We start from the raw sequence: 17,758 nt of genomic DNA, 5'->3' as shown, positions 1-17,758 counted from the left end.
CAGATGCCATCACGCTTCTACCACCTTTAGCTTCAGGGAAACATCTGATTTTTATATCCCCATTGAAAATTTTTGTGGTGAAAAGTCAGTGAAACGCCATCTGTGTGTTCAGGTGAAAACCCGGCTACATTTGATTAAAAAGTGAAAGTTTTCTAGCTTTACATACATCTAACTGACATACAACATACACTTAAATTTATGTTATCGGCTTATGAATTATTGGCTACAATCGGTTGTCACGCTGATGACTTGGCATCAGATCTGTTCCTTGCCTCAACCTTTATGCATTCATTATAGTAAGTAGTCTCTGCTAAAATGCCTGAATGTCAATATAAATGTGCATTTGGGGTGCTATTTTCTGTCCAGCGCATGGCCAGCCCTCGCACTGACGAACTGGTATTATCATAAATTTTGATGCTCCTTAGTGGTTTGGTAATTTTGTGGCTCACTGTGCACCAAAGTAGAAGGAAAGACACTGCTGGAGGTGTGTCAGTCAAGATCTAGCAGTGCGTTGCAATTTGAGTGCAGGTCATTGCAATTTTCATGTCAGTCTAATCTCCATCTGGTACTCAGACCAGGTCTGTGACACAGATCGCCGCCCAGCATATGCTGAATTGCTAATTTCGGGGCTTTCCTATGCAATACAATCATAAGCTAATAAGTGGTTTTTGTGGTTCATTTGCTTTCCAATTCGCCTTTGATATAAATCCCAGAAGCAGGAAAGATCCATACTTTGCATTTATCGCTAATTGTCTTTAAAACAATTTTATAATGTTCATTCCTGTATTTATTTTTATTTTTAATTGTTTATGGCTGTTCTTATACTGCATTGTGATCCCTGGGTTACTGTATTCCATTTTTTTCTTACACCCATTTGTAACAAGAAGAATGACAATAAACGCAACAATCTTTTTATTTTAATTGACTGTAGTAAAAATTATAGCTACACAAATTATGATAGCTACTCAAATTATTTGCTTGCACAAATTATGAATGACTGCCTTTATAAACATTAATGCAATATTTTGCAGCAATCTCTTTTTAGCATAATACATGTTATGTGTAATAAACGTAATATCAATATAAAATAAAGAAATAATAATTACCATTTGTGTTAAATAAGTAATAATAATTACACATTTCTATTTTATATATATATATATATATAATTTTTTTTTTTTCAGGGTTTGTGAACTTAATTTGCTTCCTGTAATTTCCCCCTGAAAATTCCATTTTCAAAGTAATAAATCTTTTGTAAAATAATTTAAATGTATTTAAAAAAAAAAATTCACTCTCCTTTATTTGACTGGGATGGCTGACTTGAGAGCTCTCTTCTCATTTGCAGTGAAGACCTGGGGAAGCCCAGTGGGTAGGAATGCAAGGGCTTGTGCAGCCAATCAGATGCAGCTAAGTGGCCAGATGTAGAAAGAACCAGTTCAGGGATTTGGCATGGACAGAGAATAATGGTCGGCTGGATTAGCTGGTTGAAACAGCTGGCCTTGGCCACCATCCCCGGAGGTGGAAAATCCAGGTTCGGAAAAAGTAAAAGTCCTTCCCAATATTTTGTTCCAATCACATGGATTTACTAATTGGCACAATTTTTCAGTGAGGGGGTAGAACTAAGTACCAAAATCAGCTGGCCATGTTCATGGACGGAAGAAACTCAAGGCAGGACTTTTACATTCTGACCCCTGGACTTTCCACTTCCGTCCATGCCTGACTCCAGCGATGAATGGCATTTCACCTGCCTCATCATGTTTGCGTTACAAGCGTCTCTCTCTCACTGTGTGTCCACCAGACGGGCATTCAAGAGGCAGTGCACAGAGGACGGGAGCTGGCAAGAGGGGGCCTGTGAGCCTGTGACCTGTGACCCCCCGCCCCCCATCTTCCACGGCATGTACCAGTGCACCAATGGTTTCAAGTTTAACAGTGACTGCTGGATCAACTGCAACAGTGCCAACCACACGGTGAGACTGCACCCTCCATGCAAGCAGGTCTGTCGCTCTTTCTCTCTTAAACTTTTCCACCATGTTATCTTTTAAATTTGTCATTCCACTTTTTCATGTGATGCTCCCTCTCCATCATTCTCTTTCCCTCACTTTCCCTCTCTCATTTCTGTACGTTCCACCTCCTCTTATTCTTTGAGTCATTATTCTTTTCTCCCTGTCCTGGTTTTTGTGCATTTTTTTGTTCCATTTGTCAGTGTGATGATATTTTATGCCTTATTGTGCCTGATGTTGTAGAGAGCAGATGGAAGTAGTCTTTTACAGTTCTGTCCCTCAAAAATGCATATGTGTAGCAGGCAGGTGGTTTAATTAACCTTTAGCTCAAAGCCCCTAGTGGTCGGTTCGCCAGCGTGCCGAGATTACTGACCTCAGACATTCAGTGCTACTGCAACCAAAGTATGAGTTAAAAACAGAAACGCTTTGTTTAAGTTTCATTAGCAGACGACTATGCTGAATACTGAGTTTCGCAGCACCACCATTGGCGCTCTGGTCGTTCATTTAACAAGTACCCCCTCCCTGCAGTCTCATCTGCAACTACACCCCCCACCCATGACATAATGGACAATATTGTTTATATGGGCATTCATAAAAATATTATTTCACAACTCAAAACGTATCCCGTCGTAGCAACAAGATAAACCCGACAGTAGCCGTAAGATATGCCAATAGAGCAGTGAAAACTCTGCTCACTGAATAGCGAAATAAACGAGGTTTAGACAAGGTTTTAAAAAATGATACCATGTCATTCTACAGTCAATATATGGGACTAAATATTGAATACATATACAACCTTACCATTGGTTTTACACGTAGAAATGTCCCTTTTGAGACTGAGTGGTCATATATGGTCTTGGACAATCTGTTTGTGAAATATATGCGCGTTTGTGACGCCTGAGTACCTTCCAAAATAGTTGTGCGTAGTACCACACGTGTTGTTTACGGTGTTGTCACCCTTTTTAGTACAGTCTGGCTTGATTGACAATTCATTTATTCAGTAGGAGAGAATTTAAGCTTTCTAACAATGTATAACATGTCTAATTTTGCTTTTGTAATAGCATTTTATAGGTCAGCGTAACCAAAAGTTTTCTCATCATCGCATTCACTTACGCATACACTTACTTACCACTCTGTGGTAGCAGTAATAGATGCTGCACCTGAGGAAACGTTGTCAACGATTTTTTGTAACTTCTTGGAAAATACTATTATTATTGTGGACTTCTGGGCATAGCTAAGCCATATGTTTGCTGATAGACCTAGCTGAAATTGATTTCTGCAGTAAGACAGAAGCAGACAAAAGTGTATCATTTATTTATTCTCTTTGTCTCTATCGATTTATTTCATCATTGCGATGTAAGTATTACTGCTCAAAACATTTCAGTTATATATGTTATTTTTGAAATTGAGTGTCTTTAAATAGGTTAGTGGTATTTCATAATTAGAATATTTCACACTGTAATGTAAGGGTTCGTTGGTAGTTTAGTAGTTTTGTGATGAATGCAACAGTGATGAGTTGGAACATTGCCAAAACGTGGTGGACGGTTGAAAATTATTTCATGTCATCCCATCCCCATACAAGAAAACATACGACAGTACAGAGTATAGAAATACATACAAGAGTTAATTATTCCACATTAAAGGTTGACTCTTGTTGAAATGAAGGATGGCACAGTGTTTTTTTTTTTTTTTAAAGCAAACTAGCCAAAGGTTATTTGGCAGGTTATTTTGCTTATTATCAAACCAACAACTGACTTATCTCCTGTAATACACACAGGTGAGCGGCAGATCTACATCCAATATTCTTCTGCAAAATAGGTTGCAGTGTGACAGAACATGTTTGCACACCAAATGGTTGCCAGTTCAAATCCCCCTCAGGGAACTCATGTTGTAACCTGATCATCCATGAGTCCTTCAGTGAATAGTCATGTGTGAAATGTGAGATCTGCTTTTGATTGTTGTCTGCTTATCATGACAAGTCTTTCACCAGAGCAAGTGCTTCACCAGCAACAGTATCTGTGAAATGGATGATATTATGAGGTGTCAGTGAGGTGCTTTGGGCTCAGTGATCAGTAATTAATTTCTTTGATCGTTACATTGTTCATTGAAGTTCATTGTTTTGTACTCTATTTCAGGGAAACCCATTTACCACTATATAAACCCATAAGCAATGAAGGAAAGCAAAGAGAGAGAGAGAGAGAATAACTCAGAGGATAACTGAATCTGTAAATCATTCATTTTCTTATCGCACTATTTACAATCAGGCTTTTGAACAGACTTCTCAGTATACATTTCACTGAGGGAATAAAAACAGAAAAGAGACTGCTTTTTCTGAAGGACTCAAGGGTTCAAAATGGCTTTATGGGCATGAAAATGGTTTCAGCATTCAGGGTTTGAGTTGCCTTTAAAAGTGCCCATCTCTTTGTGTTTGGTGCGTATGTGTGCACTTCAGTTCATTAACAGCTGGAACCCTTGCACCTTTGAGAGAGCAAACAGAGTGCCCCATGACCGACCGCACCATAGGCCCTCATTGACCGCATTGGACCGCTCTGACCGATCTTGCCATCACTGATCGCCGGCTAAGAACAGCAAGCTCCTCAGTTTGCGACCGTGACCATGACCGGTGATGTCTGTCTATTCCAGGGTCCCACCTCCAACGTCATCCGGTGCAGGAAGGATGGGAACTGGACTGGGTCATTTAAGGTGTGCCCCCAGCTGAAGGGACAGTGTGCTCTCCCCCAGAACCTCAGCCCCAACATGTGGGTCAACTGCAGGCGTGGATACGGGATCGGTCTGTACCCCATAAGCGCTACTCCCATTTTCTCTTTCCTTTTGCTTTGTGTGCGTGTTTGTGAGTGTGTGCGATTGTGTGTGCATATGTGTTTATGTGTGTGCGTGTGTGTGTTTGTGTAACTGTGTGTACATTGTGGACTTACACGGTTTAAGACATCGCTGGCATGTAAAATATTAGGAGGGATGTTTAATTGCAGTCTCAGATGATGCGCTGATGACATGCCAACCACAGTGCGGATCTACTTGGTTGCAGGTGAGGAGTGCGAGCTCACCTGTAAGGACAGAAATAACAACGTGGTAATCCTGACCGGCAACATGACCACTGAGATCGTGATGAAGGATCACTGGAGGAATCCGGAAAAAGTCAAGGTTGGTCCACCCTGTCACTTCAACCAAACTACGACTACTGTGTTCTCACCACTTAATTGCAGCCCATCGACCCTTACGATATGTTTGGCTCCCAGTACAGAGGTGTCAGACAGTGTCCGCTGATTGTTGGTGTGTTTCAACAATTGATTGGCTCAGACACCTTTTGTGTGATGAAAGATATTTTATAGGGCCAATTGAGAACATGCACCAAAACTGAAATAATATCAAAAACTCCAGAAAGTGGACTGTTCCTTTAAATGAATCATTTTAGTCACTGAATGGCTAAAACAAGTACAAACACCAAGTTTTCAAGGCTGGTCATTGATTGAAAGTGCACTGCAGCCCTCCAGGACTTTATTTGTTACCCCAAATCTAAAAGGTCATCCAAACTAACAAGGTATCCTCAGTCGAGTGTGAACAAAACTGGCCCTCACCATCTTAAAACGCAGTGAAGTACAATGGTTCTGGACCTGCGCTTGTAACTCAGAGGTTGCATGTTCAATTTCCTGGTGCATCCTTATGGAAGGTGTGTGACTGGAAATGCATTTTATGGAAAAACATCAGCTTGTTAAAGGTGCCCCCGATCTGTGAAATGCGTAGATGCAATGTTCATTTTCCACTCAGGTACACACGTCACGCGTTCTACACACCTCAGCCTTATCACACACGGCGCCGCAAGCTCCAAAGCTTGCTACACCCTCTCCTGCATGCCGTGAATCTGATAGCAATGCGTACCCAGCAGCGGAAGCTGGCAACCAGGTGAAGATGAAAGCCTGCTTTCTATTTCATCTCGGCCGTTCCCTCGTCTGGCTCGACGTATTACTGCCCAGGTTACGGTCAATCGCCATTCATTACCAGCAAAGACAGACAGTGGCCCCTACATTGGGAAAAACCAGGTAAGATTGCTGTAATTTCTCAGCTTGAGTGGCAAACCGCATCCCATCCCCCCTGACCACCTTTTCCTGGTCATTAACTGATGAGGAGCAAGCTCTTCACGTTCCGCGGGATTTCTGTCGTTTCGCCAGTCACCACTCTTAGAGCCGCCAATGGCCCCCTCCGATTCCGACGTAGCTGTCAGGAGCTTGATTTCTTCCGAGCGTCCTCACCACGAACGCGCCAAGGCAGGGAGCTCCTGCCGAGTCAGCCGTCTGCAGCTGGAAACGGATACCTACATACATTATGAGGCAGATATATTCTGTATTTCCCAGGGTAATCTGAGACAGCAGACAGGGGGTGGCGGGGGGGGTTGGAGGGCGGGGACTGATCGATGATGGGCTGGGAGGTCATGGTGTTCGGGTTGGCTGAGGTGAAATCGATAGGACTTCTTGTTGGTTCAGCAGATCTGGATTGTGTGTGAGTCTGTGTCAACGAATTCCGAATGGTCTCAGGGTCCCTGAACCTTGACGCAGCCTGCAGCCTCTAAACGCCCCATCATTATCACTGCACAAATGGTCCTCTACACCTCAGTCCCTCGCCTGTGACTACCAGTATGAACACATTCACACACACATTCACCTTCAGGGACTCACATGCACACACATGCACACACACACCCACACACAAACGCACACACACACACACACACACACACACACACATATATAAACACACACATGCACACACACACACACACACACACACATAAACACACACATGCACACACACACGCATGCGCACAAACACACACACACACTACCTGCTACTATGTAGTAATGTTTATAGCATTAGCAGCACTGCTGTGACATCACTGCTGTACATACACACAGTATCATGCTGCAGCCCAGCTCAAATAAAGGACTCTTTACAGTACAGGAAGTGAAAAATGAGCAATATTTGGCTGCTCTGATTGACTTAGTCATTTTATGTCTCAGAAGAGCGGCCAGCGATTCCATGCATGGCAGCATTCCGTCACACGTGTTGACACGTGAAAGGCACTTGCAAAAGTACCGTCTGTTTGCCATGTTCATTTATTTAGCAGTGCGGGTAGTGTTTTTTTAAGTGAATCCACACCCACCTATGGTCAGTCTAATTCCTTGGCCTCTCATGTACTTACAGAGCGAGATTAATTTGAAAGGCGTCACATCTGGGCCACGTGTCTGAGCAAACGTGATGAGGAGGCGGTTAGTGCAGCACGCTGCCTGTTGGCAAGGCTAAAATGAATCCCTGCCTCGTTCTTCGCGCACACGGTTCTGTCCTCAGGTCTTTCCTGAGCTGACCAGCGCTTGCTTGACACTCATTTTCCCTCGTTAATGTGCTGACAGCACGGTAATGTGAAATCCCTTAGCGAGCAGCGCGGCTGGGGAGAGTGACCTCCTCGCCCTGCGGTGCGGCCGCGACACCCGAGCCGTGGCTAAGGTCACGCGGTGGTTTCTCTGTCGCCCAGGAGACTCACCTCCCAACATGCCGTCACGGCTGCCGTTCAGCCACTCTGCCCCGATTGATCCAGTGTTAGGTTACATCAGGGCCGGCCTGACGCAAAGTTACATCACAGCTGACTGGCGCATAGCTACCAGGCATGGCTTTAGAAAAAGTGAGAGTCTTGCCTCACGCCTGTCCTTGACATGTACTGTAATACATTCACAAACTTCCAAGCATGTTGACATACACAGGTGCACCTGAATGAGTACACTCACCTGCATACACACACACTCTCACATTCCCACATACCTCTCCATTTGAGGTTGCGTACACACACAAATCTGCAGATGGATAAGGCCTGGCTCTGACTACAGGACTGGAAAAAGGTGGAAAAAAAAACAACCCTAATGCAGACAGTATGACATCCATTTAACAAAATCAAAACTCCAACAGGACCAGTAAAAACAAGTAGTTCTCAAGGGATGGAAGTTTAAAGGAGCCCTTATGTAAACATGTTTGTGTGTGCGCACATGTGTGCAGGCGTATGTCCCAGCCAGCGCTCGCTCCACTCCCACCAGCTCAAAGAGAAAGTGGTGCATTCTTGGAAACTTGATGATTCCAAATGCAGTCCACAGAGGATTCCCCTAGACCATGGCGTTATGACTCTCCAAACATCCAGCTTACCTGCATTGACCCAAGAAGGCCCCAGAAAGCAATCATCACCCCCCTTCCACCCCCCCACTCAGACACACACACACACACATACACAAAGAAAAGCTGGGTCTTTAAAAGAGGAGGTCTCTCTTTATATGTGCTAGGGTGGAGAGGGACCTCTGCTTTTGAAGTCTGTCTTCTCTGCCTCCACATTACTATCCCTCTGTAGTAGCAAATTCAGTCCTCCCCATCGCCACCACACACATGCACAAATACACACTCTCCACAGGAGTCCCTTTGCAGCACTGTAAAGCATCCAAACAAGAGACGAGACATCCATTAGTCACAGGCAGGGGGGATGTCCTGCTGGACGAACACAGAAGATCCAGCACTGAAAATTCCAAGGCATTTATTGACTCAAGAAGACAGTCCATGTATTGTCTTGGATAAAATGAACACTTGCAACTGAGCTTTTCTGTGCCCAGGTGGATATTAACCCCTTTTAATCAGGGCAGATTAGTATGTCATAGAATCAGTCCAGGTATTGCAGTGAACTCCAAGGGGAGACATGCGTGTGTGTATGCGTGTGTCTCACTATAGAGAAAAACAGGTACGGTTCTTCCTGACTACATTTCCCATGAGGCATTGGAGTATAAACAGATGCACATCAGCAAGCCAGGTTCCTGCAGAGTCCTCTGTGAGGAAACATGGCCGTGGGAAATATTCTCCTATTATGGGCCAAAGGCACACATCGCACTCACTGACACAAAGGAAGTCCCAGAAATAACAAGCGATTCCTCACACTCAGGGGACGGAGCACGTGGAAGGAGACCATCGTCCTCTCTTCAGAGGAAAAAGTGATACTGCATCACAGTGTCTGCAGTATCTCTACAAGTTTTTTTTTTTTGTTTTTTTTTACTTCAGAAGCCTCAGGACAACAGCCTTCAGGTTCATTAAAAATAAAAAATAAAGATGCTGTTGCAAAATTTTGTAAGAGATAGCTTTCTTTAAGGAATTAGTGCCATGTATCATTCCTCCAGTGGAAAGGAAGGCACACAGAAAGGATTAAAAATGTAGGAATGTATGATATGAGAACAGGCCCATCTACAGTAATCTCTTCATTTGTGTATTTGAGTTACCATGGCTCATTTGCAGGCAAGAACATACTGGCCTGCACACAGCAATTTTCATGTTCAATCACACATCTTTTACTACAAATCTGATAACTAGAAATAACTTACTGGTACAAAATAAATAGCAGACTAAGGAGTTACAAGCACAGAATAAAACGTTCCTTCTGTTTTTATTTTTATTTTCCTGACAAGCAGAAAGAATCTGTTGAAGGAATGCTGTGTCTTTTCACTTTTTTCCATCCTTTGAATAATTACCTCACATTGCAGTTTTCTGTCCTGTGCAGTTGGCCCATTATTGTGGTGCTAGTAGGATCCCTTTGATCCCAAAAAATTCAGTTCATTTGTGAATGAACACAAAATCTTTCACTGTCTGTCATTCAAACGAAACATTCTGTATCTGTGAAGAGAACAGTTTTTCGATTGGTCCATTCTGATACTGGTCAGAATTTGAGATCACGCGGTAGCCCCACCCATTATGGAGATTCACGAAGCCTCGCTCTTGCCCACAGGATTCCATAACGTTTGCCATTGTAGCGCTCAGGCTCTCAGACTCTTTTTGCCTTTCTCCATACAGAGTATTGTGTGCACCATGGGCCTGAAGTGGTACCCCCAGCCAGAGACCCTGCACTGCATCAAAGGCTGTGAGGTAAGAGCTTTTTGAAAAGTCCTACCTAATTACCTTCCTTATCTTACCTCTAACACTTCTTTTACAGTTTAGGAAACTTGCTCTGTTGGTTTCTGACCTTCGCCCTTTTCCTCAGAGGAGTGGGTTTGTGTTGACCTGGTGTCCTGCTGAGCAGAGGTGGTTTTGGCTTACACAAGCTCATTGTTGCTCACGATTCTCAGACAGCAGAGCCTTCCTCAGTACAAATGACACACCTGTTGATTGGTCAGCTTCCCGCCAAATGCATCCGTTCACAAAATAAGCAATGTTTCGATCAGTTTGACCTTCTTTGAGTTGAGGGAGATGAAAGAACAAAGATGTCAACGATGTGTCAACTTCATGTGTTAACTATGTCCGAGGACACAGCTAATAGTTTTTCTATTATGTTCTATATATACGTATATATATATATATATATATATATATATATACAGCTAATAGTTTTTCTATTATGTTCTATATATACGTGTATATATATATATATATATATATGTGTGTGTGTGTGTGTGTGTGTGTGTGTGTGTGTGTATATGTATATATATATATATATATATATGTGTGTGTGTGTGTGTGTATATGTATATATATATATATATATATATATATATATATATATAATAATAAATGACTTACGGATGTTTTGTAGATGGTCTATAGATGATTAGAGTATATTACTGATTGCTAAATATAGGTATTTGTGACCATAGAGCTAATAAACAGGCCTTGAGTCCTCTATGCCACATTTATACTAATGATGGTACACAGTCCCCCAGTGTCCTAATAACACTAATGATGGGACACAGTCTCTCAGTGTCCTAATAATACTAATGATGGGACTCAGTCTCCCAGTGTCCTAATAATACTAATGATGGGACACAGTCTCCCAGTGTCCTAATAATACTAATGATGGGACACATTCTCCCTGTGTCCCAATAATACTAATGATGAGACACAGCCTCCCATTGTCCTAATAATACTAATGATGGGACACAGTCTCCCTGTGTCCTAATAATACTAATGATGGGACACAGTTGCTCCAATTACAGTACCACACTCTGTGGGTTCGTATAGCCTTTTGTCTGCTTTGTCTGCTTCCTCACCACCTGTGGTTTCCCTGGCAATCCCTGGTTACTCCTGAGGTGTGCAGCACCTCATTTACACATGCACACTCTCTCTCCGTCTCACTCTCTCACTCTTTCTTTTTCTTTATCTTTGTCTCTCTTGCACTCTCAAATGAAAGTCATCTTTTCCAACTTTTCCCTGTCTTTTGAGGAAAAATGTAAAACACAGAAATGAATGAATGGCAGGCGCGTTAAAGACTGCTGCCCGAGTCTCTTACCATGATGCCCGTAACTCAGAGCTCAGCGATGAAAGCTGGCATAAGATTTTCTGCATGGGGCTTTCCTTCCCTGCGGCCCAGCAGGCTCGTTTTTCCTGCTTCCTTTTACAGAAGCTGGAACCCTGTTGATCTGCCTAGTATGTTTTGCTGTTTGTTATTTGGTTTAGTTTTTTTTTTTGCAAGCACCTTATCCAGTTAATTTACGTAAGTGCTCTCAACGTCCTAAAGTTGTCTGTCCATATAAAAGCCAGGTGAAACAATGTAAATTAGAATTATAGCTGTCCATAAGCAAAGTTTTGGGGATTGGCGAGGGGCTAGCACATGGGAGTTGTTCAGATCACGATTGTAGAGGGTGGGGGGGGGGGGGGGGGGGGGGGGGTTTGGATTGGGAAGGGGTGGAATTCAGATCATGGACTATAGTTTAGTTTAGTTTAGAGTATTTGCACACAGTAAAAGAAAAAACAAATACAACAAATAAAAGAAAGTAGTACATGTGCAGGTGAGATAAGAAGCTCAAAGAGCTTATATCAAAACCTCACCGGTTACGTTTACAGGCATTGTATATTCATGTCAAGCTGATACGAACATGAAAAATTCTAAATACTGAAATACAGTGATATAATGGTGTCGTAGTAAAATAGGTGCAACAAATATTAACAGATCATCAAGATAGGATAATGGGTAGAATGATAAGAATAATAGTGTAAGCAACTAAATGAATGGCTAAGATCATTAGTAGCTGTCAGAATTCAAAACAGCCCTTATTTTTCTTTTAAATACATTCAGGGAGATAGAGGAGTCTGCTAGATTAGAAAATGTATTCCATATTTCTGCCCAACTGAATCAAATTGAAAATTGACTTCTTGAGGTATGGCACAGTGGGAGATTAAGGTTTTTTGACTGTCTTGTGTTGTAGGAGTGAACCTGGGAGTTGCTGTGGAAATAAAGCTGGAAAGACTCTGGCAAGATCCTGTTCATTTGTTTAATCTTAAACATGAAGATACATGTTTGTAAGATGTTGATGTTAAAAAAATTGTCAAGAGATGGAGGTGCAGATGGCTCAGAGAAATTTTAGAATGTGTCTGTCCTGACAAACCTTTTTTGGACAAGTAATATTTTTTAAGGTATGTGGGGTAGGTAGCTGCCCACACAATATTACAATAAGTGAGGTGAGGATATATCAAGCTTTAGTATTTAGAGTTAAGAAGCAGGTTTGATTTACTAGAGAACAAATTTTCCTTATAATACCAAAGGATATCAAGATGTTTCTGCAGACAATATCAATATGCTCTCTTCAACAAAGTTTCTCATCAATAAGTACTCACAGGAGTCTGGTGAATGAGACTTTATTTATCTCTTCAATCTTCAATACTGATCTTTATATCCTCTTTGCAGTATTTCTTTTTACCAGCAATGATGATGAAGTTGGATTTCTTAACATTTAGAGATAATTTATTGATGTGGAACCATTTTGAGTATGCGATGAGACCATTATTTGCCTCATTTGTCAGAGTTCTGGGATTTTTGTTGGAAAGAACAAGGTTGGTATCGTCTGCAAATAGAATAGGGGATGCAGTATTTGAGACTTTAGCAAAGTCATTTATGTAGATTCAAAATAATAATGGCCCAAGGATAGATCCTTGAGGTTCCCCACATTTTACTGTCGCTCTGTTGGATTCACAACCTTTAGCTACAACATACTGTTTTCTGTTGCTAAGGTAGTTTCTGAGCCAGCTGTTAACTTTGCCTTGAAGGCCATAGCAATGTAATTTAAAAACTAGGATGTTATGATTCACTGTGTCGAAAGCTTTTGATAAATCTAAGAATATGCCCAGGACAAATTCATTATTATCAAGTGCAGTGGAAATTTTATCAATAAGTTGTAACAAAGCTTATGCAGAATAGTTTTTGCGGAATCCATATTGGTTTTCATATATTATGCTATTTGTGTTAAGATGATGGAGGATTCTTTTATAAATAAGTTTTTCAAGGATTTTAGAAAAGCATGGTAGAATTGAGGTAGGACGGTAGGTTGTGAATGAACTAGGATCATCTGCCTTAAAAAGAGGAATGACTTTTGCAAGTTTGAGGTCATTTGGTGCAACACCACTTTTCATGGACCCAGCAAAAATATGAGTCAGTGGTGTGGTGATGAGCATTCTTACCTCGTTAACTAAGGAGGTACTAATTTCATCATGTCCTGCAGCTGAGTCTTTTAAATTCATTATAATGTCACTAATTTCTTCAGAGTAAGGCAGCTCGAAGGAACACATTGGTAAAAAAACAACCTTCAATATAATCCAAGGGGTTGCCCTGCTCGTTTGGAATCCCACTCCCAAGAGCAACTCCCACATTTACAAAAAAATCATTGAATTTATAAGCAATATCATAAGGAATGTTATAAGATCTCTCCCCATCACAGAAATCAGATGGCAACTCTGAAGTAACTCTCTTCCATTGCAATAGCTGATTTATAATTTTCCATGTTAATATTCTTTGATGGCTCTTTGAATTGGTCACTAAAGTACTTTTTTTGCTGTTCTAAGCAGAGAGGTGAATTTGTTTCTGTATGTTTTATATGTCACCAAATTTAGAGGTGTAGGACAAGAGATATTTTGTGTATAGCTTATTTTTCTTTTTGGAGGATTTCTGAAGACCATGAGAAAACCAGGGATTGCTGTTATCAGTATTAGATTTGCTGGTAGATGTGACTAGTGGAAAGCATTTGTTAAAACTGGAATTCCAGTTTTATCAAAACATCATAAGCAGAGTCTACTTTTGATTCCAGATGGACCTCTTCCCAATAAATATTTTGTAACACGTTTTTAGAATTCCTGATATTGTGTTTACTGAATCTTCTATATGTGACTTTGTCTATTTTAGGTTTGGTGATTTTGCCTTCAGATAAGGTGAACTGAAAATGAGGAAGTGATCAGAAATATCTGTGTACAATATTCCTGCTTTTGTCTCATTGCTTAGAGAATTTGTTAAGACATTATCTATCAGAGTGGCCAAATTGTCTGTCACCGTTTATGAATAGTAGGATAGAAGTAATTGGTAAACATGGTGTTCAGAAATTCATTTGTAGGTGAATGAGAGTCACTCTTACAAAGATTTATGTTAAAGTCACCAAGGATATAGCTTAATTTGCCCTCTTTAGTTATTGAATTAAGAATGTCAGCAAAGCTCTCATTAAAATGGTTTATATTAGAATTAGGTGGACGATACACACAGCCAATAACAATGTTTTTGCTTTGAGTGAGTTGTATTCTTCATGTTCATACAGACTCTTTATATTCTTGGTGAGCCAGGTTTCAGTTAGTGCAATGATAGAGAAGTTATGTTTTAGAGATGTTAGGTAGTGAGTAAGGTGTTCATAATTTTTCTGGAAGGCTTTGAATATTTAGGTGGAACATGGAGAGAGGATTGCATTGTAATTGAATTGAACCATGGGGGGCACTTAGCTGCTGCCCCCATCCCCTCTTTCCTGGTCCTACAAGGAGGTTTCAGACCTTTCATCTAATTCCTATCTAAATAGGAATTTGATCTGACAGTTCCAGATGGCCAAAAGTGTTTCTGAAACAGGCATCTTTTCAGAATGTGTAGACATCCTCGGAGTGCTGACTTTCCTAGGTCACGATGACACTTCTTCATTTCCACAAACAGGAAAAACGATTGTGGCTCGGTTGTGGGCAGGGCGCCGTGAACTGAGCTTTGGGACTAGAGAGTAGTGGAGCTGAAAGGGTGATAGCTTTTATGCTGCTTCAGTGTTGTATTTTGTGACTGTTATTCCACCATGCATCTCTTGGCTTGCTATGCCCTTGTTTGAAAGCATTTCCAGGTTGTGTCTGTGAGCAAAGCCTCCTGTAGTCTCCAAATAGCCTTCAGGAAATTGTTTTTGCAGACCTTGATAACCTTCAAGCAGGATTATGTAATTGAAACTTCAACCAATCATAAACTTCACACATTTTGTCAGGCAATGGGGGGAAAATATGATAAATTTGAGGATTATCTTTTTTTTGAGGGTTGTCTTTTCTACATCTACAATTTGCAGCAAAATTGTACATTCATTTCCATTTCTTTTCTATTAAATTCAACACCACGATAGCACTGGGATAAAGAGATAAAGAGTTATGGAAAATTAAATGAAATGGTTACAATAATGTACCCCATTTGGGTCTACAAAGACTTCCCTCTGCATGTTTATGGTTTTTCTCGTCAGCAAAGACCTCTTTTACACTCCTCACACACACTCTTACGTAAGGCGGGATACCTCCTAACTGTGTCTCATGGTTACATTGTCTCTCGCGGGTGGCTAAAAATGTCTCTCAGCAAGATGGAATGAAAGTGATTTTTTTTTCTACTCTTTTACATTTCTTCTTGTTTACAAAATAGTGGGTCAAAATGAAACAAAAAAGGAAATGTTGAAATTAATTGTTTGGCAGTCTATGCATTAAGAGTTTTTCTTTAGCAAAATGGTGCCTCTTGAAGCACAATAAAGAGTTACATTCTTTGTAGTTAACCCCTTGACGCACATGCCAAATCTGGCCAATCCTTGCCCATTAGGGGGTACCCTATTTAAAGCTTTATAACTCCAGATATGAACACCACAGAGACTTGAAAAATGGCTTAAATGAAGCAAGACATTTATACAATTTACAGTACTAATGCAGATTAGTTTATATTCATAATTTTGGAAGAAATTAAGTACCGCAAATGCAATTGTCTAGGCAAAAAATCAAAAACGAATTTGCTCTTTTTTAGTTTGCAATGAAATACTGAGAGATTGCATATATACAGCAGGTTAAACTATGTGCTGGATCAAAAACTTCTTCACCACAAGTTCATAAAATCTAAGGGTGGATATGTAGAACTACTATAGTTCTATGAAGCAAAAACTAAGCAGTGTACGCAGTGTCTCCAAATCTATCCAAAATGTCTAAATTATGCATTGCTGTAAATAACAATATATTCACGTATTTCACTACAAATCAACTCACTATTGCATCATTTTCAAGTGAGAATTACAAGCTCAAGTCAGTACAGTGGTCTAAAATATCTAGGGTTCCTGAAGCATATCCAAAATCTCTCCAAAAAATGAATAAAATGCTTTTTGTCCATTATAAAGCATATAAATGAGCCCATTATGAAGGTTTAAGATGAAACAAATAATCAGATTAACAAATAATGCAAAAATATTGTCACACAATGCAGTACAGTACCTAAATGTGTAATAATTAACTCTTGTATGTATTTCTATACTCTTTACTGTCATATGTTTTCGTCTATGGGGATGGGATGACACAAAAACCATTTTCAACCGTCCACCACATTTTGGCAATGTTCCAATTCTCACGTCATCACTGTTGCATGCATCACAAAAACTACTAAATTACCAACGAACGCTTACTATTCAGTGTGAAATATCCTCATTATAAAATACCACTAATCTATTTAAAGACACTCAGTTTAAAAAATAATGTATATAACCGAAATGTTTTGAGCAGTAATACTTACACAGTAATGATGAAATCTTATCTGGGTTCAGTAGAAAACAATGTCAACTATGCCTATCAGCAAAAATATGGCTAAGCTATGCTCAAATGGTCCTCAATAATAATAGTATTTCCAAGAATTTACGAAAAATCGTTCACGACGTTTCGTCAGGTGCAGTGTCTTTTACTGCTACCACGGAGTGAATGCGATGATGAGAAAACTTTTGGTTCCACTGAGATATAAAACACTATTCTAAAAGCAAAATTATACATGTTATACATCATTAGAAAGCTTATTCTCTCACCTGCTGAATAAATTAATTCAATCAAACCAGACTGCACTAAAAGGGGCGGCAATGCTGTAAACAACATGTGTGGGACATCTCTACACGTGAAACCAAAGGGAAGGTTGTATATTTATTCAATATTTACTCCCAGATATTGACTGTAGAATGACATGGTATAGTTTTTGAAAACATTTTCTTGTTTATTTCGTTATTCAGTGAGCAGCGTTTTCACTTCTGTATTGGCAGATCTTAGGGCTATTGTCAGGTTTATCTTGTTGCTGTGACAGAATACAATTTTTGAGTGGTGAAAGAATATTCTTATGAATGCCCAGATAGACAACAGTATCTATTATGTCATCTGTGGGAGGTGTAGTTGCAGATGAGACTGCAGGGAGGGGGTGCTTTTAAATTAACAACCAGAGCAACAATGGTGGCGCTGCGAAACTCCGTATTTGGCATAGTTGTCGTGTATCGTCTTCTAATGGAACTAAAACAGTTTCTGTTTTTAACTCATACTTTGGTTGCAGTAGCACTGAATGTCTGAGTTCAGCAATCTTGGCACGCCGGAGTGCTGACCACTAGGGGCTTTACACTAAGAGGTTAAGTCAAAAATTTTTGAATTTGGAGGACGCATTGTTCTGACCCAGATTCTGGAGGTGTGTGCGG

General features: G+C 40.5%; 1 protein-coding gene across 1 annotated transcript in view; it reads left to right on the top strand.

Moving 5' to 3' along the window:
* The window catches only part of LOC135233733 (pappalysin-1-like), a 159,522-nt gene that overhangs the window by 119,851 nt on the left and 21,913 nt on the right, over window positions 1–17,758 (top strand). Inside the window, exons 17-20 of the mRNA XM_064297537.1 lie at window positions 1,799–1,967; window positions 4,644–4,791; window positions 5,047–5,162; window positions 9,882–9,953. Of these exons, the coding sequence (XP_064153607.1) occupies window positions 1,799–1,967; window positions 4,644–4,791; window positions 5,047–5,162; window positions 9,882–9,953 (505 nt within the window). The remainder of the gene's footprint in view (window positions 1–1,798; window positions 1,968–4,643; window positions 4,792–5,046; window positions 5,163–9,881; window positions 9,954–17,758) is intronic.

This window comes from Anguilla rostrata, chromosome 10 (genome assembly GCF_018555375.3).
Source record: "Anguilla rostrata isolate EN2019 chromosome 10, ASM1855537v3, whole genome shotgun sequence".
In the NCBI taxonomy this organism is placed as follows: Eukaryota; Metazoa; Chordata; class Actinopteri; order Anguilliformes; family Anguillidae; genus Anguilla; species Anguilla rostrata.
The sequence above is the reverse complement of the archived record's forward strand: the minus strand, read 5'-3'. Positions and strand labels throughout refer to the sequence as shown.